General features: G+C 41.9%; 4 protein-coding genes across 5 annotated transcripts in view; 2 read left to right on the top strand and 2 right to left on the bottom strand.

Annotated features, from left to right (window-relative positions):
• Window positions 1–6,236, top strand: part of LOC131268347 (histone-lysine N-methyltransferase 2D-like) — a 33,439-nt gene extending 27,203 nt beyond the window's left edge. The window contains exons 18-20 of the mRNA XM_058270810.1: window positions 23–3,564; window positions 4,209–4,928; window positions 5,015–6,236. Coding sequence (XP_058126793.1) covers window positions 23–3,564; window positions 4,209–4,928; window positions 5,015–5,290 — 4,538 coding nt within the window. The 3' untranslated portion in view covers window positions 5,291–6,236. The remainder of the gene's footprint in view (window positions 1–22; window positions 3,565–4,208; window positions 4,929–5,014) is intronic.
• A 132-nt stretch (window positions 6,237–6,368) lies between these two features.
• Window positions 6,369–8,204, bottom strand: LOC131259338 (tRNA dimethylallyltransferase). Of its 2 annotated transcripts, XM_058260805.1 has the most exons (2): window positions 7,582–8,204; window positions 6,369–7,536 (listed from the first exon to the last, which is right to left on the bottom strand). In XM_058260805.1, the coding sequence occupies exons 1-2, from the start codon at window positions 8,167–8,169 to the stop codon at window positions 6,646–6,648; spliced, it is 1,479 nt and encodes a 492-aa protein (XP_058116788.1). In that variant the 5' UTR covers window positions 8,170–8,204; the 3' UTR covers window positions 6,369–6,645. The 2 variants fall into 2 exon arrangements, with proteins under 2 accessions (XP_058116788.1, XP_058116786.1); XM_058260803.1 differs by having other exon boundaries at window positions 6,369–8,204.
• Window positions 8,205–13,285: 5,081 nt separating this feature from the next.
• Window positions 13,286–16,063, bottom strand: LOC131268331 (sex peptide receptor). The gene is made up of 6 exons (XM_058270808.1): window positions 15,709–16,063; window positions 15,369–15,499; window positions 14,333–14,394; window positions 14,121–14,243; window positions 13,864–13,898; window positions 13,286–13,575 (listed from the first exon to the last, which is right to left on the bottom strand). The coding sequence occupies exons 1-6, from the start codon at window positions 16,061–16,063 to the stop codon at window positions 13,286–13,288; spliced, it is 996 nt and encodes a 331-aa protein (XP_058126791.1).
• A 6,627-nt stretch (window positions 16,064–22,690) lies between these two features.
• Window positions 22,691–23,535, top strand: LOC131260929 (DNA-directed RNA polymerase III subunit RPC7-like). The gene is made up of 3 exons (XM_058262791.1): window positions 22,691–22,899; window positions 22,964–23,092; window positions 23,158–23,535. Exons 1-3 carry the CDS (start codon window positions 22,747–22,749, stop codon window positions 23,533–23,535), a joined length of 660 nt encoding a protein of 219 aa, XP_058118774.1. The 5' UTR covers window positions 22,691–22,746.
• Window positions 23,536–23,537: the final 2 nt, after the last annotated feature.

The raw sequence follows: 23,537 nt of genomic DNA, 5'->3' as shown, positions 1-23,537 counted from the left end.
ACTGGTGGTTCCAACCCCTCAGTGTCATCGCCAGCCCCGTCACCGATCGGTCGTGCTGTGCCGAGTTTGATAACCAACCAGCGAGCTCCCAGCTTGGGAGTGGTTAGTTCGCTCGAGGCACAGCTTGCCCGACCAGTGATTCCTCCCTCGGCGAACCCGCCAGCCATACAGATCATCAGCACTCAATCGATTGCGGCTGCCATTACATCCACGGCCACGTCCGCATCAATCGCTACGCCGTCCTCCTCATTGACGTCGTCGTCATCAATGGTAACAACGCCTTCGACGCCCATCGCAGCCTCATCAGCAGGATCGTCAACTGCTATGGCTACCGTGACAGCCGTGGCCTCTTCTACTTCTGCAGTTGTTACGCCAGTTGAAACAACGAAACCGAAGCTGATATCGCGGGAAACGTCGTTCGTGTCGAAACCGGCCGGTATATCGTCGAGCCATCCGACACCGAACCTAGCTGCCAACATGCTTGCCGCAAGTATCAAGAAGGAGGAAATGTTACAAGCGGCAGCAGCAGCAGCAGCCGGATTCCCAAATGCTAGCACTACCATTGCACAAGGCGCAACGGTACAGGTTGAATCCGGCTCGATTACCGTGACCCAGATCCAAACTCCTCAGCCGGTGACGTCCAGTGGCTCCCAGCTCCCGATGGTAGCCACAAAACCCCCACAACAACAGCAACAGCTCACCATCCAGCAGCTACAACAGCAGCAACAGCAGCAGCAGGCCACAAATCCGAATGCGATTGGGCCGGTAGGCGGCACCATTGGTGAGACCAACATAACCATAATCAAGCGAGAAATCATCGCAAACCAATCACCGCAAACAACAGCTCAAGCGTCGACTGCCACAACAACCCCACTGCAAACGGCGGGTGGCATCAGTGTGACGGTAACATCGAAGAACACTGTAGGAGAACCCGATTCGAAACGATTCGCCCCAAGTCCGGTGATTGCGAATGATTCTACGACCACATCGGCTCCGGGATCACGACCCACAACACCCCAGCAGCAGTCTACCTCCAGACCTGCTTCGGTTACTCCCCGCTCGGGCACTCCGGTTGAAGGCAAAGAATCCGATCAGACACCTGGCGGGCAACAGCAGTCGCCATCGGTCGCTACGACAACCACTATGTCGAGCACGATAACGACACCCTCAACAATGGGACCTCCGACACCGTTGACGATGAAATCGTCTCCAGCAGCTCCCGGTGGCGGTGATCCAATGGCTGGCACCTCCTCCACTAGCACTGCCATTGCAACTCCTCCAAACAAGGAGGGACAGACGCAGGATGCTGCTCCTGCCGGTTCGGTTCCACCGGAAGTACCTGAGAAAACGGCAGCCGAAATTGCTCTCGAGCTAAAGAAGAAAAAGCGTCGAGAGTATCAGAAAAACAGGCGCCAAATGCAAATTCAGTCGAACAAAGACAACCAGTCACACAGTCAGGCGAAGAAGAAGCCGAAAAAGTCGGTAAAAGTGGAGGAAGACTACGACACTTGCATCGACAACCTGATGGCACAGCTGCGTCAGCTGCCACCTATGCAAATCCTCGAACCCCAATTGCCCCGAAACTACGGCGTATGCCCCGTGTTTGGCACGGGCGATCTGGCCAAGTTCACCAACCTAAAGGGCTACTCGATAGCATCCGGTGACCTGACGGGAAGCTACGGCAGTGCGCAGCTACCGTCTGTAGCAGACTTTTACAACACGAAACCGTTCGGTGTGAAAGACCCGCCACCAGAGCCGGTACCGACGTCGACACAGCGTGGCTTCTACGATCAGGAGTTTGCACCGATCAAATTCGAAACGGAGGAGCGTCATCGGTATGAGTTTGTGCGCGACCGGGATCTCGATTCGCCCGACACCATTATCAGCACCTCTAGCCCCGAGTGCATACGCTGGGAATCACCCATCTGCTTTCCCGGCTTGCGCTTGATCAAGGAAGAACCGGCCGAGGACGATCAGGTAACCGTCTATAGGCAAATGTCCCCAGTCATACCGATCCTGGCGCCCATTCCGATACGGCTGCGGAAGGGTATGACGTTGTCGGCTGAAGGTGGCCGTCCGAATGGGGTGTTCGGCTCAAACGAAAGCAACAAGGAGAACGAAGGCGGTAAGGACACTGTGATCGGCGGCATCAGGTCACGGTTCGGTCCACCGACTCCTCTGAAGGACACGAGCAATGTGACGGTCACGTTGACACTTACCTCCTCCGCTGCCGAGGACATTTTCGGCGTCTTACGTGACCTGGCAAACATACTGGACATTCCTCCACCGACGACGTACCAGATAGTGGAACGAACGATGTCTCCCACCAGCCAAAAACTGGGACTGTATCGCACCAAGGGGCGCGACGGAAAGGAAGGCACCTCGATCGACATTCAAACCATCCTGAACGGATCGGCCCGCTTCTGCCGGCATTGTGATGTGGTCATCCTGAACAGTATCATCATCGCACAGGCCTCCGAGTTTCCTTTGCTATCCAATGGATCGGCTGCTGCTAGTGGTCAGGAGTTGGAATCTGAAGAGCTGTACTTCTGCGGCGAGCAGTGCTATCGACAATTCAAGTGGCGTCCCACAAACGTCCTGGACGAGGAAGGAAACACCACACGAACCACCGAACAAACCGTGGTCCCCACAGGAAGCGGGGAAGGTCCTCCCGGTGCGAGCCGAAAGTCCACGGCTGTCAGCGGTGTAGAAATCAAGCAGGAAATTCTAGAGGACGTAGAGATGGAGGAAGTCGCCTCACAAAACTCATCCACGACGGACGCATCGCTGAGCGGAGAGCGCAAAAAGAAACACCCGGACGACGGTGCTCCAGAGCGGGACGTGCTTGTTGGAGCGCCACCTGCCAAGCAGGTGCGGGGCGTCCGGTACAAGACGTACAGTCCGAACTGCTTCCCCGTGCAGCGCTTCAAGAAGCCGACCGAGAAGGAAATCACTGAGACGTTGTTCCGCATGAGCATCACCGTGACTCCGTCGCCGAAGATGCCAGACGACACCCGGCGCTGCATCTTCTGCCACACGGTTGGAGACGGCGTGGCGGACGGTCCTTCGCGGCTGCTGAACTACGATGTCGACAAGTGGGTGCACCTCAACTGTGCCCTCTGGTCCGACGGGGTGTACGAAACGGTGAACGGCGCCTTGATGAACCTGGAGAACGCGCTCCAGCAGAGCCTAACCTCGGTGTGTGCGTTTTGCAACAATCTCGGCGCGACAATCAAGTGCTTCAAGACGCGCTGCGCCAACGTGTACCATCTGAGCTGCGCGATGAAGGATAGCTGTGTGTTTTACAAGAACAAAACCACCATGTGCCAGACACACGCACCGAAAACGGAGAAGGACTCGGAGCTGACGACACTCAGCGTGCAGCGGCGAGTGTATGTCGATCGGGACGAAAGCCGCCAGGTAGCGTCCGTGATGCATCACTCGGAGTCGAGCAACTTGCTACGGGTGGGCAGTTTGATCTTCCTAAACGTGGGTCAACTGTTGCCTCATCAGTTGCAAAACTTCCATACACCCAACTACATCTACCCGATTGGATACAAGATCGTAAGTATTATCCTTACTAGATTCGTTCTACAGGGCGCGTGATGAATTTTGGCAGTAAACTTTAACAAAACTTTACGGTAAACCACCGTAATTTTATTTCGCGCAAGTGTAAAGCAGTTAGCCGGTAAAAGTGTCGAAAAAGATTACAGTGTATTTATATGGATAAAGCAGACTTATACATATCGAATTCCTCCTTTAACTTAGAAAAAACTGACTGAAGCAGCACAGTTTAGCCCATCGTGGCATTTTTGAAAAATGATACCGATAAGCTCCGATAGGGTATTTTTGAAATCATCAGCGAACTATGAGATTGGTGATCAGTTTGTTTTGGGGTTTTATGGATTCAGATACCGTATAAAAAAGACGCCTTCGATCTGACTGATTGATGTTGGTGATTGATTTTATTCAAAATTCAGCGCGAGATAGAAAAACCGTGGCTGCTCTATTGCTCTCTTAGTTCGACATGGTTACGTTCGCTAATATGTGGTCTTCTGATACCTAACATAAAACGTTTCCCACTGCTGTCGGATTTGTCTGAACATTGGTACGCAATCTTCTTCGATATAAGAAATGTACTGCAAAACTTCGTCACGCATATATAAACTATTCAGTTCTAATTTGCATCATTACTCTGTTCCCCACAGATTCGTTTCTATTGGTCTATGCGCCATCCGAACAAACGGTGCCGATACATCTGCTCGATCGCAGATGTCAGCGGACGGCCCGAGTTTCGCGTACTTGTCCAGGAAACGGCTGAGCCAGACATAGAATTACGCGACGCCACACCGAAGGCCGTCTGGCATCGAATCCTAGAGGAGATGGCGCAGCTGCGCAAAAACTGCCACATCGTTCAGCTCTTCCCGCGCTATGTCACCGGTGAGGATCTCTTCGGGCTGACCGAACCGGCCGTGGTGCGCATCCTCGAGAGCCTGCCCGGCATCGAAACACTCACAGACTATCGCTTCAAGTACGGACGCAATCCGCTGCTCGAGCTCCCGTTGGCTATCAATCCGTCCGGGGCCGCCCGAACGGAGGCAAAGCTGAAGCACACGCTGTCGTGGAAAAAACCGCACACCCAGCGAACCGGTTCGGCCAGCCAGCGACCAACGTTCGTGCCGACCAGCTCGCCAGCCGGAGAAGTTGCCTGCCCGTACAGCAAGCAGTTTGTGCACTCGAAGAGCTCCCAGTACAAGAAGATGAAGCAGGAGTGGCGCAACAACGTATTCCTAGCCCGGTCAAAAATACAGGGCCTTGGGCTGTACGCAGCACGCGACCTGGAGAAGCATACCATGGTGATCGAGTACATTGGAGAGGTGATCCGCACCGAGGTGTCCGAATTGCGTGAAAAGCAGTACGAGGCAAAGGTAAGCACGGAAGGGAAAGCGAAGCCCGAGAGCTCTTATAACTCTTGACCCACCAATGATGTGTGTGTGATTTTTTCCCCCCACAGAACCGTGGTATCTACATGTTCCGGCTAGATGAGGAGCGTGTCGTCGACGCAACGCTCAGTGGAGGGCTGGCGCGATACATCAACCATTCGTGCAATCCAAATTGTGTCACAGAAACGGTCGAAGTCGATCGTGAGCTACGTATCATCATATTCGCGAAACGGCGCATCAATCGAGGAGAGGAGCTGTCCTACGACTACAAGTTCGACATTGAGGACGATGCCCACAAGATTTCGTGTATGTGTGGCGCACCGAATTGCAAGAAGTGGATGAACTAAGCATATATATACAATGCATACTCCTCAATCTGTAAAGATGTTTACATCCGTTTTGTCCAAACGCACACACGCACATGCTTTTTGCCCACTTTTATTCTAGTAGGATTAATTTTTGTTTCCCTCTTTCTACGGAACCTTCGTGATGCACGACTTTGACGACCATGTTGATAATTATGACGAAAGATTTTGTGTATATAAGTTCTATTTGTACATGGATATTTGGTAGCTAGTATTAATTCTATGTTGCAAATTCCGGTGTCAGCGCCATTGTGTCCACCACCATCGTTGGTGGTTTAGCAGATAGGTTTTGGCCGTACAAAAAGATGAATAAAATAATCACGAAATACAGTGCTTTTAGAAAGCAGTATGAGCTATGTAGTTAAAAACAAGTGCTGCAAACACTGCAGGTGCAGTGCACTGCAAGGGATGCTGCTCTGAACATTAAATGATACGATAAGTGAGTAGAACAATAAGTGATAGTTACAAAATGAAATAATGGACACGAAAATTTTTAATGACCATGTTACACAATAACGCATGTTAACGGATACTAAAATTGACCTTCCCCTATTGCTATTAGAATTAGGAGCAAAAAAGTATATAAAAAAATATATATACATAAATATATATTTTCGGACGATTATTTTAGCAGTCTATTTTGCTATATACAAGGTAATAGTCAACAATAGAGAACAAAAATGGCAATGGTGCAGAAGGAACAAATTATTGAAGAATAAACTTTAAAAAAGACCTATAAGAAGGACAAGTCCACGCTTTATGCCGTTGATCGTCACCGGACAGGCACCCATTTTCCGAGGGTGAAAAAGAAAATAAAGACCAGGCAAGATAAGGGTAATAGCAATGAAATAGTCTCGCCAACGGACAGGTGTACTGAGGTGAAGGTGGGATAGGATATAATTTTAAATATATATTGATAAATAAGACGACACAACTTTCACTATCAACCTCTTTTTATACCCCCTTTCACATGTTATTAGCCCGGTAAGGTAAAAAAGAACATTTTTAACGGTAGCAGGAAACTCGAGGCGCAATTGTACATGAATATATGCGAGCGATATGACGATTCAACTGAAACTATCTTGGCTTACGTTTATTTTATTCATTTAAGACAAGGTTCGAATTTATCAAATCAACGTTTTGCTTTTGCTAAAGTCAAGTCTCTCTTTGTATACCGTTTTGCCTTGGGTTTCATTGCAAACCCCTGTGCGATATTTGTTCAAACTAAAATCAAAACAATCAAAATTTTCTAATCCGTTTTCTTTGGGATAACGACCGTCTTATTAATGGTTTGTACAGGAACTTACATAATTATGTAATCATTATTAACTGCTTTACTACAACTGCTGCTCGCGAACTGATTTTGCCCTTTTCTGGTGCTTCTTCGAACGCATATGGATGCGCCATTGAAATTCGCCTATGATGACTCGCTGGCAGGATTCGCAGCGGAACGTTTTCTCTTCCTGCAAGCGATCGCGTGGATTCACAATCTTTGGTACACACGGGTACGGTGGCTCGCGTCCGGCCATAACTGCGTCTACGATGGTCCTCGCTCTGTCCAGCACTTTCGGTATCCAGAGAGATACATCGCTGGTATCAAGGGCGTAGATTGGTGGCACCTCTCGATCGGAGTCACAAAGAAACCGGTTGTTGATCCACTGCAGCTGCCGGCGAGAGTAGCGCCGCGTGACAAGCTTCAAGTAGGCGAGGCAATCGTTTAGCAGGCTCAAGCCGTCCGGATTGGGCTGTACGATATCAGTTTCCTGCCCGGTGGCGAGGTACTTCATCAGCTCTCGATCTTTGTCGGCATCGTACTGCTGCAGGTATTTCACGAACTCCTTGAAACCGATACTCTGCAGAATGCCTCGGTGGTAGTCACAGTTATCGTACGGTTGGACGTAGCTTTCATAGAAAGCCCGGATCTCAGGCAGTAGTCCTTGCGCAACCATTCCGTCCACCCGCGTATCTAACCGTTCGTTGAGTGGTTGCTGGTTGCACTGAAGCCACAATATCACAACGTTGTGGTATCGTAGAGGACCACCCAAACTGCAGGCACCCGGTGCTGTTCGCTGATCTTTCAATTTCTGGCTTATGGTGCACCGTCCTCCAGATTCAACGTACACCTCCAGCGCGCGGAGTATCTTCCGCTTGTTATTTGGATGGAGCCGATTAGCCGCCTCTGGATCAACACGCTTCAGGGCTTGGTGAAGCAGAACCGAATCGTAGCTCTCCAAAGCGTCCGCCGAGCCCTGCATGGTCGGAAGCTGGCTCACAAGCGCTTCCAATTCGCTCGGTGCTGCACCACCGCTCGGCTTTATGGTGGAAGGAGCGGAGTCCGGCGAAATGCGCCGCTTTCGAGGTCGTTCCCGCTGTACCCCGTCGCTAATTAAAACCTTCCAGAGAATGCTCTCGATGTAGTAGTTTGTGCCACCGACGACAATCGGCATCCGGTTCTCCTCTAGCAGCCGATCGATTATCGGCAGTGCCTTCTCCCTAAAGTGGGTCACCGTAAACACTTGGTCCGGTGTGACGACGTCAAGCAGGTGGTGCGTGGCTTGCTGCTGTTCCGCTTTCGTTGCTTTCGCTGTGACAATGTCCAGCCCTTTGTATACCTGCATCGAGTCGGCACTTATCACCTCCCCGCCGTACTGGGCCGCTAGCTGTAGCGATAGCTTTGTTTTGCCGGTGCCGGTAGATCCGAGAATCACAACAATCGGCGGAACCGTTCCGGTTTCCATCGGTACGCGGTGGTTCTGCTGTTGGTACAGAAAGGAAGTACTTACACGGGAAAATTTGCCGCCGGCAACGAACAATTTTCCTGACCACAACAATATACGCGGACAACGAATCATGTACCGCATTCGGAGTAAAAGCTAAACTTGTATCTTCTATGTTTACTTGCTGCATCGGAAGAGAATTTGACATTTGGTGCAAAGTAAAACATCAGTACGGCAGATGGCTCGAGCACTATCAAAACACCGGATGGCAACAAGTTGTAACCGCAATCGCGAATGTCAAATTTTATTTCATTGCAGTGAAATATTGCATCCGTCTATCCCCAGCTTAAGTGAAATAAACAGTTCCAGTTCGGCGTCGCATCAGAGCGGATGGTTAGCAGTGCACCAGATTCCTGAAAGGGTTAGCGGAAAAGTAAGGTTATCTTAGGCACGACCGCGTGGTGACGCCGAGCTGGAGCTCAGGTCAGACAAATCCTAGCTGCCGCACATCTCGTGCTGTTTGAATCAATCAAGCGGACCACGAGTTTTTGTGTCCTGACAACGGAAGGAATTATCCCTCCCGTGGACGGCGGGTGGACATATGGCTATTATAGCCGGTCCTTAAGGGAACAAATTGTGCGACTTAGCGTAGGAGGATATACCCCGACTCGCATATCGAAAGAAGAAGAAGAAGAAGTGAAATAAACAAACTAAAAATTTAAATGTTTCGCTCGCCTATTTCATTTAGAAAACTCCTACTTAAGCAACAGCTAGCTGTAATTTTACTCTCTGTCCATCCTGTGTCTTGGCCACCAAGACCGGCAATTATCATCTTCATTTTTGGGAAGAAAATAAACCTGACGTCGTGAACAAATCCGATAAAAATTGGGATGGGTTTTTAGCACTTTGCCGACCCCTGGTATAGTGCATGTGTTGCTGATGGCACCAGTTAAGTTGATATCCATAGCTCGTACAATAATGATAGGCGTGCAGTTTTGAGGAACAAAGTGCGTGCGCGTATGTGCAGGAACATCGTCTTTGGACAAATCTCAGTGTTGTGATACCAAGTTTACCAAGTGCTGACACCTGCGCAGAACATGGTGAAGCATACACCTCCAGATCTGAAGGTCCCCTCGTGAGGACACCTTGTAGGAGAGTGGATGGAGCCAAAAGGCGTAAACTACTTTCTGATTCGTCATGTGCAATAAGGACCCCAACGTCCTATCAACCTGTTCCCGCTTGGCAAAAGCCTGTCAGCTCAAGCAGGAAATGGTAAAAAATAGTTATGTATATTATAAAGATAATTTGACTAACTTAAAACTAAGACTAATCACCCAACGTTCAGACGAAACACCCGATCTGAATTAATAACCACCGAACTTTTAACCGTGTGCAAACCGTTGTGCGGAATGACGGACGACAAAGTTTTGGGGAACCTAAGGATTTAAAAACCACAGCACTTTTGATCGAGTAATTAGACGACTTACATTCGAATCAGACTCTCGTACGTACTCTTCACATGTCAGCTTTAAAACATCCACTGAACATCGTTCATCCATCCGGTATTATTCTGGCACTTTCCGTTAATTTAGTTGAAGGGTCCAATATTGAAATTTGATTATGGACTTAACGAATGCAACGTAAGCAGGTACATATATATTTTCCGATTTTACCATCGAACTCGAAGCGATAGAGGAAGTAACATCAAAACAACTCTTCATTCAATCCATAGGCAACTATATCAATCTTGTACTGGGTTTATTCGAATGAAAAATCAACAAAGTTTAAGCAAAATCGGACTTTATCTAGACACCCTTCCCCGCTGGGCCCAAGACAAAATCTGAGCCGTCTAAAAACGCGAATGGAGACCTCTTAGCAATAGCATGCTGCATAGCATACATATTATGGGCTATACATCATATGTAATCAGTTTTATAATACATATGTAATCAGTTCCATGAGGTAGTCAAACTTGTGTTAGTTCTCTTAAATCGTGCCTGTACTGTCCGATTGTCATAAACCCTGCAAAAAATAAACAGTAATAGCTCTTTTAAAGCTCATTGGTAGCCCTGCAAAGGATTATTGCTGAAGTTATACAACTAAAACCATTGTGCCACAAAGAGAAGGGACTATTTACTTATTGATCGCTGCTATCCTCAAGGCCGGTGACTGCTTCGACGGACTGTTTCGGCACTTTGGGTTTGGTAGCCATCCTTTTCGATAACTTCGTGGAGTTCTGCTTCGGAGCTACCTATTCCTGGTCCGCCTTTTTGAAACATCTGTGGTCTTACTCATTGATTTAAAACGTTCACAAATTGCCATGGGGTCTTACGCTTCGTTTACGTTTGTGCTCACTGAGACATGTTGACATTTCAGTGACTGCGTCTTCGACTGGGCTCCACTGTCGTACATAAATAAATTTCAATTTCACTCGCGGCACAGTATAGAACATCTAAAGATACTGTTTCATCTTCTTCTTCTTCTTGACGTAACGATCTTGTTGGTCATGGCTGCCCCGTTAAGGACTTACACAACATTTTACCCTATTTGTACGTGGATAGTCAGTCCTCTCGTACAGGGGAGGGTCCGGTCTCGGTTGGGATTCGAACCCACGCCGTCGAGCCGGCGCTACCGCTAGGTTGTCGCGGACCCCTTACTGCGCGGACTGTTTCATATTTCTATGACTATTTCCCTAATCGTTCTCAAAATATTAAAAATAAATACTGAATCTAAGAACTCATATCTACAGCCATCAGAAATGCATCAAAGTAATGTTTTTCATGTTTCAATCTCGAAGTTTGTTGTTGAAGAACTGCTTCGTTGTGAAATCATGGCATAATTTTGAGGTGGTGATATTACGATTATATTGTAAAATACTATGTAAATCAGTCTTAGACATATTTTGTTTCATTCAACCAATATCATTACCCCACTCGATACACTTTCAGGTAGATATACAGTGAGCCCACAAAGTATTCGTCTAGACGAAAATTTCTTGAAAACCCCATATTTTGGAGCGATGTAGGCTCAAAACATGCGTTTAAACGGCCATAGTCGGTAGAGGTTTGGTCAATTCGTATATATCAATAAAATTTGCTAGTACAACTTAACAACACTGGTGGCCATGGCGCAATATTACAAAAAAAGTATTTATAATGAACGCAAAAAGTATTCGTCTACTTCGGATTGTTGTCCTATTTTTGAGGCAACCAGCTTACTGTGTAAGGATATAATATTTTTTAGGGTATCCCTTTGCTTCAATGACACTTTTAAGTCTACGTGGCATGGAATTGACCAAATTTGTCAAGACGGTAGGCGGTATGCGGTCCCATTCTGCTTGTAAGGCGCCTTTCAACTCATCCTTGTTAGAGATTGTCCGTTTTCGAAGGTAATCATTTAAAATCTTCCATAGATGTTCTATCAGGTTCATATCTGGATTCTGTGGGAAGCGAATGGAGTTGTTTTGGGACATTATAACGAAGCCCCAACTTGGTATTTACGGCTGTGTGCTTAAGCTCGTTATCTTGTTGGAATAGGAATCTTCCATGAAATCCTAACTTCTCGGCGCTTTTTATACAACTGTTTTTCAAAATTTGAACATAGGTTTTGTGATCCATTACCCCATCAATGAAGTGCAACTGCACCACTCTTGCTGCACTCATGCACCTCCAAACCATGACGGAACTCTCACCATATTTCACCGTTGGAACAAGATTATTTGTTTGCATCTCAGTATTGCATTTTTTATGTGGTTAAAGCTCGTGGCCGACCTTTTCGTTGGTTATTACCGAATGTTTTTGAGTTGGAGAATCGATAAATTACCGATTGAGCTTCAAATCAAGAACTGGCCACAAGTTTTGCTAGCTCGTTGGTAGACTTGCATGCATTATGCAATCGAACGATTAGTTTTTCTCTTCAAAGGTTACCTCTGACGCCTTTTGACCTATGATGTGAACTAACTGGACATTCCAAATTAACACATTAAGTGCTACGTCCATTTGCACTGCATTCCGTTAAGTCGATAATTCGTCATAGGCCATCGACGGTCAGTAGTGAGCAGTGCTTGCATGTTGAACCATTCCTTGGCGATAGAAAACAATGTATAAAGAGTGGTAAAACAAAGCCTTTTGCCAAATTTTTGTTCATTTCCCGATACCTCCTAAACAAAAGATTTCAATAACGCGAACTGACCATATTATTTTAAGAAACGGGATGTACTGTCGGCCATTATAACCTGGTTTCCCTACAAAAAAAGACTCTGTCAGTTCCACAGGACTAAGAGAGCGCTTAACACGTTAATTCCAGACCGTGGTATGCTAGATTTCACTCAAATTGAAATATCACGTCACTTGCGTGATGCGCCATCAATTAGATTCAGAAAAGCCCACAGGAAGCCGGTCAATTTCCAACTAGACGAACACTTTTTGCGCTAGCAAAATATCAGCTTTTTAGTTTTTAATTTATTTTACTGTTAAGTTTTTCTATTTTTTTATTTTATCAAACAATGATAGCGCCTTGGCCATTATCACACTCAATCTGACCTTCGGAATTTTTTTTTGTGCGCCTACTAGGCTTTTAAATCGGGTCTTTCCAACAAATATTCGTCTAGACGAATACTTTTTGGGCTCACTGTAATTTTCAGAATCGAGCATGATCAAACGATAACATCAAGCGGTACACAAAACCTGCCTAAATAATGCCATAAATAATGGCAATGTTTTCCTTCATCCGTTATTCCAATCCACACTACTGTCTTAACGGAGTTTCGGTGATTCGTATAAACATTTCTGGCAGGCAATGAATTGTTTTTGCAGTAAGTAATGGCTTCCGGTTCTGGTTTGCTACGACCAACAGCAATTACATTGATTCATCTCGTAAAAAAAGGCCACGAGAACCAACAGCTGAGGCGCTAGTTGTATTCTTCTTATATAAATTCTTACATGACAACGTAACATTGGACTTAAAAACCGTATATTATGAAAAAACGTTCAAATGGCTAGAGAAATTGCATGGAAAAGAGAACACCCTTTAGTAATTACTTACTTTGTTTTATCTTTATAAGAAAATTCGGAATGGTATTTTTGTAACCACTACATATTTTGGAAAAATAGGTATTTGTAAACGAAATGAGTTTTATTCATTAACCTAAAGCTGTAGTGAAACTGCTTATGGTAAAAACAGTTATTTTGACGCCACCAATGTCATAGTAGAAGGGGTCACTTAACACGTGTTTTATTCCATATAAATTGTCGATCGACGGTTATAACACAGTCTCATTTGTAAATGTTCTTGGACCGTTAACTAATGAGTACTTTGAGGACTCGTAGTCTGTCTTCGTTCCCGGTTGTTGGCGAGATTTTATGAAGATTTCTTTAAAGGTTTCTCGAAACTGGCGCGACATACCGCAGTAGATGGCAAAGTTAATGGGGTAACTAACTATAAGAAAAAAGTTCCCGAACAAAATGAATAGATTTGCGACGTAGTAATCAAGGAACTCGTAGATCAGTGATGATATGATATGCATTGCCGTTATCACACCGAGAGGTATTTCTACTAGTAGAAAAACTGAGACAACGACAATTAACATAAGCGTAGTGCAGTTGGAATCACGTAATCGTTTGCATTCCCGTTTCTTGTTTTCCTTAAACAGCCGTTCTCGTTTTTTCTGCGCCTGTTTCATCGCACGAAAAAGTAGCACATTAAGGGCTACTAAACTGGCGCATGGTGTTAGATGTACGAAAATTATTCGAAAAGAAAAGTAGAACGTATAATAGAAGTCTTCACTAATGTACTCGTGAATCCAGTCAGCTGTTTCTATGTGGCATACGTTCGTCTGGCTTCCGTTCCACTCTATCGTAACAAGTGAGTATGATCTGAAAATATATAATATATATATATAAGATATATTATAATTATTTTGCTCAATTTAAAAAATTATTCAGTTATTTTATTTAGTAGTTATGATTATTATTATTACGATTCGACACAGCTTAAAAGTTAACACAAGTGAGCAATGGTCAATTTTTGTTACATTGTATTGTTCTATCAATAAAATGCATGTATATTTTTTTAGTAATGCCTGAAAGTTTACTCACTTGTCGAAGAATCTTGTACTTTGATGCAGCAGAGCGGCTATGCATATGTAAGCAATACATTTTTTCACTCTTGGTATAGTACACCATGTTCGCGCTGTTGGAGCATGGCATACGTAGAAATATCTGTAGGATTGGAAAAACCGAGCTTTTAGTTCAAATAAGGCTAATATAAAGTTCGAAGAAAGTTTTAGTTGTTGTTAGCAAAATATCACCTCTGTACAGCTAAGGCTAATGTTAGCCAAACTGAAGCCGTATGGCACATCGCTGGCAGGATCTGAAATGAAGGATAATATAGCTTATATTGTTTCAAAATTATGGTAAATATAACCATAAAAAGCTTACTTCCAAATTGAAATATTTTGGAAATAAGGATTTTTTTTTCGATATTTCGATCAACGAGAATTGAAAACGATATTGATTTTTCTTCAAAGTTTTAGGATACTGAACGAAAAAAAAATCCGATAGTACACGATTAATACCTCCATAAGAAAATTTATCGTTTCAATAACGCCTTTACAATTATCAATTATAAGGTCAATTCTTATAAAGTTTTCTAATTTTTTTCAATATATCAAACAAATACAATATAAAAAAATCTGTACAGCTAATAAGAGCTATAACAATCAGTTTTCAAATTTTCGACCAGATAATTAGGAATAGTTCAACAACTAATAAATGCAATGCAAATCCATGAGTCATCTACTTAAACTACAAACAAAGGACACTGAAGATAAAATACAGTAAACTCTCAAATATTCGCGATTCGTTCCGGGGTGTCTTCAATGCTCGATAAGGGTCTCGGTTATGAAGCACGGACACACAAAAAAGTTGTTTATTCAAAATTACCAACTGTTAAATTTCTTCTTGGAAGGCAATACACATAATGTGCCAGTACCACCGAGAGGTCTGGATAGATCATAACAACCAAAACTTATAACCTCTCTACGGCAGATGTTTTCATTTTGCTACAACAGTTTCCCGTCTTATTTGCAAAAATAAGACAAAAAGTGAAAAATGCTTCTATGAATTAAAGAACTCGCCTAATCATATATTGGTCAAGTTTAGATTTTTTTTCATAATTTTATGTATCAAATTTTATAAAACGATATGCCAAGTATCTCGAACCGTCATGGACCATAATAAGTATTTAAACTTCAAACTTTAGTTAAATTTGATGTGTCAAAAACAGGTGGCCTAAGTATATTTAATAGTTTTGGTATATCGTACATTGCGGAATAATACACTTACTTCGTTTAGGGCATTCCAAACGTAACATGAGATAGTCAACGAGAGAGGTTTGTAGTGGTTACCAAAAGTGTACATGTACATTAAACCTGGTGCAGGAAACAGTAAGGTAAACATATCACATAGCGCCATTGCTGAAAGGGTGAACAAAAAAACGGCGCATAAATATTTAACATTCGAGTAACACTGTTTGAGAATACAATTCCGAGTAGTCAGAATTGAAAATATTGAAATTTTAATATACATTTACCAATCGTTGAAATGTTATGGGCTAATAACACTGTTTTCTTTTTTGTAACTTTCTTTAGATAACCGTTCTGATACAAATATGCTACAAACTTACCCATAAGGACGCAATTTGTTGGAGAAACCATGCTTCGTTTACTCAAAACTATAACAATCAATGAATTAGCAGTTAGAGTGACAAGTAGCAGCGCCGGAGTGCAATAGCCATATAAGGGTATGCTATAGTTCAGGATCGTCTCGCAAGAAACATTTAAATAAGACATGTTTCCGTCGGAGGCAATGCAGTTGTAATAATCGTAGGAAGAGGCGTTCTCTGCATGAACACTGTCGTAATCTGCCGTATCGTATACCGTTGAATCTAACATTGGAAAGTTATTTGGCGTTGTCGTATCGTTGTGCAGATAATAGCTTCGGTACGTAGTTGGAACGTTGGATGGAAAACTGGACTGCATTTTTGGGTTGTGATCTGCTTCTCTAGGATCATATTGTTCATTCAGTAACATAGCTATCAAATAATAAATAAAACGTATTTAATATTAAAATTTAACAGATATTGGTTGTCAGCTGACTACACTAAACGAAAACGGTCTATCAATTTTCCGGACTAACGTCCAAATTATGGACTCTACGTATCAGGAGAATAATATCTCCAGCGTTGCTGTCTTAAAATAGATAATGATGAAATATGAATCTGGGTATCCGTAATTAAAATCTGGTAAGACGTACTTTGCCAGATTGCCCAGTCTCCCGACAAATTCATGTTTTAATGAAATTAATCATATTTTATATTTGTAGAAAAAACTATCAGCCAACTAAGTTCACTTTCTATCGTATCAGCATTAATTAAATTTAAATAGCAATTAAAAACAAGATAATATACCTTAACCGAGCAATTGTATATGTTGCCAAGTGTGGTGATTCCAAATAGCAATTAGAGATAAATCATTCCCGTGGGACAAACAAGTTTAGATGATAACCAGACAAGCGGCTATCGTTTGAGTAGAGGATACCGAAAGTCGGCTGAAAAGGGACGCAGTTTACCCCCAGCCATAGTGGTGCGAAATGTCGGTTAAAGCAACAAGTAGAAAACGGTAACCAGAAAAAAACCCTCAACATGAGGGTGGCAGGTGTTTGGGGATCAACTTTTATAATCTAACTTTTTAGTTACTTTGTTCCTAATCTCGTTACACGAAATAAGATTCAACAGGATTCAATTTAGGTAAATAATATGTCCAAAAGCATGTTCAAACTGCTCAAGGTGTATGTATAGCGTTAAGCCAATCCAATTGTCAGGTCACCTGTAATATTGACGCTAAACTTTTTACTAAATACGTATATTTATATGTACTAACTGCATTTCACTCGAGAAACAAAATAAATTTGAAGCCTTAAACAGTTTTTTTCAAAGACATAATTGTTTAAAGATGGATATTGAATCTCAACGTAAGTGACGTAAAATTGCTTTCCTAACAAAATTAACTAAGAGTAAAAATCAAATTAGTTGGAAAGTGGCTTGCAGGCCACGCAGTAGTATGTTTATGTGGGAGAAAAAACCATTCTTCGAGAAAAACATATTTCACGGAGCACTCAATTTTAACCGCTTTGTTATTGTGTTTTAGCGCACAGCAATTTGCTACTGGTAATCACAATTTCTCATCTTATTTTCACTTAACGTATCACCAACACGATTCGCTAACGATGCCACTGAAATCATTGCTCAAGTGTTTTAGTTATACTACATTCACATTAGTCCTTCGCATGATAAACTTCAGAGTAATTACCCGAAATAAATAGAGCTAGATAGCGCACGTTCGATCACGTCCGCGTTCACCGGCAAACTAACGCATTTTGGCTTGGCTGGTGATGCAAGAGCTGAGGTTTACTCAGAAATGTATTCGAAATGCTGGAAAAATGCGTGTTGGTGAGTTTGCGGGAAAATTCTCTGGATATTTTTGAGCAAGATTGTAGAGCGCAGTTGCGCAGATGAGTTCCTATTTTTATTGAGACAAGAAAAGTTTGGAACTCAAAGTGAAACCAGGAATTAAACAATCTAAATTACACTCGCACCTAAATGTTCTACAGAAAGGTCGTTGAAACAGTACACGCAAAAACAAATCGTCCAAGCTTATTTTTTTTAACTAAAGAAAAACAATAACCATGGTTAATATATACATAAATGAAAAGTATAAAACGTTAATTTTCTGTTTAAATGTACATTCAAACTTGTTACTCATATACATAAGTATCAAAGTAAAATTAATCTTTTCCGATAGGAAGATTGTTGAGCTGGCGGAAGACATCTAAATATGAGATCAAATATATGGTTGAAGCCATAATAGACATTAGTTGGCGTTATTTGACCGAACTCATAAACCATCGGGATGTGAATAACTTTCTGGAATATTTGACGGACGTTTAGGAGCCGGCGATACTAAACGTGTGCTATTTATCACATAGTCATAACTTCATTCGAAACCAGGGAAAAGGGGAAACCTCCATGGCGTTATGAGCAAGCTGGCCTTAGTTTCTCAATATTGATTGCACTATTTTGCGGGTAACTTGTGTGACAACAGATTATGATAAATTGCACCATAAAAGAAGCGCGCGTTACCCATATGGCATCGATGCAAGGTGGTGTCGATACTGATCTGGAAAAATATTCAATTGCCATAGCTAGATGTCGTGGACCTGTTGTAGTTATAGGAAAAAGTAGAAAGGAAAAATATTCTCTTATAGCCAGAGATATATATCTTTATGTTGTGTAGATATTTTAATTTGTCGTGAACCCGACCCCTTTTCGATAACAATAATGTATGCGAACACGTACATGTGGTTTTCAAAGAACCTCGATTAATAAATGGAATATGCAAAACGCAAAAAAAATGATGGAAACGATAATTGAATATGAAATACACATTCCCGTTGAAAGCTATTACTTTTGATTTATAAAGCAGTTATTAATTTTGAAATATCAGGATGCGTTGGGAAATAAACAAGCACTTTTAAACATTATTTTTCAGTATATGCATAAAACCGAAAAGCACTTGATGGTAAATTCAGCTTTTATTCATTTCTTACTAGTTCACCATTGTATTTTAAATATGTTTAAACTAAATAGTTAAGTCATAGATAGTCTCATTCGACGCATCAAGACGCACATGGTATTGCAATTTGCATACGCAGTTTACATCTCGATGTTAATTTGCTTCTAGAAATCTGAAAAAAGAAAACACATAACTGAAGCTAAAAAATAGTTTAAACAGTTCTTGGATAGCAGTTTATTTTAAAAGTTAAATGCAGCATTGAGTTTGCTTCCCTTAAAGGACAACAGTTTAAAAGCATAGTTGAAAATTGATAAAACCATCACTATCAGTATTGAGCTGCCCGTCAATATAGCGATAAGAGCAGTTTCTAATGAAAAGAAAATAAAAGCACTTAAAAGCATATGCTTCCATTTGAAGTGAAAGCTCGATAGCTTCATAGAGCAGGGACTTGCATATGACTGAATCAAGCTGCATGTGGGAAGCGTAAGAACACCGAACGCTTCTATTGATGTCTAGTGTCCTTCATCGCTGAGTTCAACGTTGTGGTTAGTCTGGCGCCAAAGTGTTTGTTTCTACACACGAAAAAAAAATCCCGTGGCCATGTAGACTTCGCATGCTGGTTTGGAATTAAATGGATTGTGACAAAAGAAATAAAATGAATTCTGTTGAACTGTTACGTATGTTGAAAGAACCTCGAATAAACATGAATGAATGTAACCCACGAGTGCGAGGCAGTAAGGTTGAAACATGTACCATTTTTTTTTATCAAGCAAGGTAATTCTTACGCAGCACCCAGCTTCAGTAGAGTATTTGCTTTCGGTTGTTACGAACTTTTTTTTTAAATCAATCATTTTTGTCATTGCCACAGATAATCTTCACACGTAGAGTAGCGCTAAGTGACCCATTTTTCAAGCTGAATTATGTTTTAGCGTGTGTTATCCGAAGAGAATAAGCAACTATTACAATCCAGTTGAGAGAAGACGAATAAATGTGATTTAAATGATTTATGGCAATTTACATGATTTAGAACATTTTTCTGCAACGCTCGTTGTTCAATAACTATGCTAACATATTGAATGTTTTAATATTAACTGTAATCTATAGTAACATGTTAAATTTTATTATAATATTAAGTTTCTTTTTTACTAACTTCAGGCAAATATATTTGTTAAAATGAAACATGTTAAAATATGTATATTCCAATTCTAATAAATAGACGCACGAACCGGCATTACGACTGTTATTCAAGGGAGAAGTCTTGTAATGTACAGCGATATTGTAGATGATCTCATGAATATTTCTGGAGAATATGTTGACTTTTGGGTGGGGAGGAACAGAATTGATAATACTGAATAAATTTGTTTCATTTACAAATTACTGGCGGACTTCTTATTTTACAACATCTTAAGACAATGACATGATTCAATAAAATATTAGTATGTAATTGTTGTACCTTGTTAATACACTAAATTAACGAACTTTAAAACTTTTCAACTTTGCAATAAACGCGGAGTTATCCGTGGCGAAAACTTCAATCTGTGTCAATGCTACCGGATTCATACCGAAAACGACTTATTATATTTTTAAGTTTAATATTGGACAAAAATAACAATACTTTACTACTACCCCTTGCTCTGTTGTATGTACAATGAGCAGAAAGAAATCTTATTTCACGCTTGAACGCTGAACCCTCTGGCTTTTGTCACTGATACACAGCTTTAAAGTATATTTTCGCATACCTTTAATACAGAAACACTAGCATGCCTCTTTTTTCACGGAATCTGAACCTATACGCTACATCCATTGCTTCGTTGTGTCTAGGTCACCAGTAGAGCATAAGAACGATACTTAAGATTGCTTAAAGTCAATCGTACATGATAACAGATATCCTGGTTCCCGCGGTAACTCTTTTTGTTTTTGCTAGGGAGCTTTTGGTCTTAGTCGTAATCAACAATTTAAGACCACTTTTGCTAGCTAACGGTCTTCTCTTTCGGTTTTTCCCGTTTCGGTGCTTCCCATGCGTCCTCTTGTTGCGTATCACTGATGCAATTTTGCAAAGAAATTCCGGCTCATTGTGATGGAACGGTTTACAAACATAATTTGCTGTTCTTAACATAATTAGGAAATATAATACATTCGCATCAGCAGCAAATTTAGTAAAACATGGCCGAGGGCTATCGACCATGAGCCAAATAGAGGCACTCAAACTTCATACAATTTAGATTACTTCAATATAAAAAGTTGAATATAGAATATGGATAGAATGATTGTGTTTGTGATTACTTTTACACATTAACACATTTTAATAACGTTTGCATTTAAAAAAATAGGCAAATTTTCATTGGCGCTAAGAAAAAAGTTAATCAAGCTAATTGAATAAAGTCAATTTCTTTTTAGTACCTTAGAAAACAATTTCGACGGCCAGTAAGCCGGCTTCACTGTCCTTGGCCGGAACTTTAGCCTTAGTCGACAAAACCAGTCATGTAAGAATGTTTTCCAGTTGTTGTGAGGCATTCATGACCAAATGCTACTCCGTTCGGAATTTATAATGTTTTAATAGGTCCTACCTTTAAGTGTTGTAAATTTTTTTTCGATTGGTTGCAGTTGAGAGTCATAAGGAAGGGTTAGCAGTGCTGGGTATATTAATTATATTTGACCCATTCAACTCCTCCGATGATATTTGGGCATGATTTACTGTGGCCAGGTATGTTCAAACCACTGAATTGTGCTCTTTATAATGTTTTCTGATAAAGTTGCTTAATTCTGGAAGGCACTGTACACTATACACTTTTCCATACACCGGAAGTCTTGACAGGAAGAACAGCGACTTTGTGCAAATCCTTCTCGCTGGTTTTTAGCCACGATATGGCGTTCTATGGGAGTTAGGGGCCACAAAACATTTTCAATATACTGTAACAAGCTTCAAAAACAACAAGAATTAGGGTTTTCCACCACTTCTCGCCGTCCGGCTTTAATTAATCTTTGGTCACGTGGTCCGCGATAAAGCTGGATGTTTTAACATGTAATCAAACGTATTTGGTTTAATGTTTTGGCCACGGCGGATTCAACTTAAATGATACAGTTGTCAAAGTTGTTCTAAATTTAAAAGAAATGCTACTCTTAATTTGGTTTCAATAGGAAGTTGCTAGTTTCCGTTTTTGTATTCTTCTTCTTCTTGACGTAACGACCTCTTGGTCATGCCTGCCCGTTAAGGGCTTACGAGACTTGTTTCCCTGTTGTACGTGGATAGTCAGTCCTCTCGTACAGGGGAGGGTCCGGTCTCGGTTGGGATTCGAACCCACGCCGTCGAGGTGGTGAGCCCCGGCGCTCATGGGCCGATTTTCTAACCGGCGCTACCGCTCGGCTGTCGCGGACCCCCTACCCCCGGACAATAAGCATTAAGTATTTCAATATGGTTTGTGCAATTCAAGCCTTGTATTACTATTACTAATATTTCTTCTTTTTGACGCGGCATTCCCAATCGGATTTTTTGTGTGACTATCTGAAGTAATTTTGGGCCAGCCGGTAGTCAACCGTTTCCGTGTTATCCCAACTTTTATTTCGACATATAAAACTATTTTTAGTGATTTTTATATTTCGTATGTGTGACTTGGAGCCTAAAATGAAAAAAGTCACGATTTGGTCTTTTTCTCGGTATTTGGTAATCTTCTCCGTTTCTATTCGCTAATGGATACCAACATTTGTTTAACAATGCTATTTTTACTAGCGACAATTATTTTAGCGTGAAACAATTTACCTTTTCATGTAAAACGATGGTTATAAAACATTGAAAAGCGAGTTTTACGTACATGAACATGAACGCTATAACGGATTAAATTCGTGTTAAGTAGAATGTCTATATTACCGATCATTATGAATTTGAATTGTTCGTCAGCCAGGCGATCGATTAGTCAAATCAATATTTCTTCTGTTGCAAAGCTAATGTTCTATTTGACATATAGGGGCGCTAATTTTCACATGTTTCAAACCGGCATGTGTGTTACATTTGTTAAATGTAAACAAAAACAAAGTTGAAGGTTTGCTTTGCGTCTGATTTGCTTCTCAAATTTAAATACCAGTGATACTTTGAAATGGCTGGACGCGGCCGTGGAAAAGCTGTTGGTACTTTAACCCAGGAACAATTACAATCACTAGGAGTAACCAGCAAAGAAATTCAAGCAGTAACATCTGCCGCTCCCCCTCCTCTTTATCCACCACTGCAGTCAAAACCAGTTCCTCTAGAGGTAGGTTTAGTTTGACCCACGATTACAGAAAAGAAAGACTCACGATTTTCGTAACTAATTTTAGTGTAATGCCGATCGAAGCTACAAGATTTTATGGAAAGAAGACTTCATTTCTTACCTCCGAGAGTCGAGTTACTACACTACCAAAAAATGTTCCAAGTTATCCATACAGCGGTACTCAGATAAAGTTATAGTAAGTTATCCGATGTACATCTTATCGTTTAGACATTGTAGCCAATCTACCTTCAATGATTTCAGAACGTTATTGAGAATGATCCGAAGGTGAAACGAGACGGGGAATTTATGTGGAAAACCATGCCAGCAGAATTGAAACCTAGTTTTAAACGGGTTAAACACACAAATAACACACAAGGAAAGGTGAAAATATCGCGAACGGTGGAAGATATCGATGCTAGATTGAATGCCCTTGAGCGTAAGGAGACATCTGGAGAACGAATGGAAATGGTCAAAAAGGAAAAAAGCGATTCAGAGGATGAAAAGGATAGAGAAGACCTGGAGGAGGAAGTACCGAATGATGAAATGGATGACGATAACGATTATGGAAATAATTACTTCGATAACGGTGAAGCATATAATGACGAGGACGACAATCTGGATGATGGGCCTGTTTATTAAAA

This window comes from Anopheles coustani, chromosome 3 (genome assembly GCF_943734705.1).
Source record: "Anopheles coustani chromosome 3, idAnoCousDA_361_x.2, whole genome shotgun sequence".
Taxonomy (NCBI): Eukaryota; Metazoa; Arthropoda; class Insecta; order Diptera; family Culicidae; genus Anopheles; species Anopheles coustani.
This window is presented reverse-complemented; position numbering and strand designations above follow the sequence as displayed.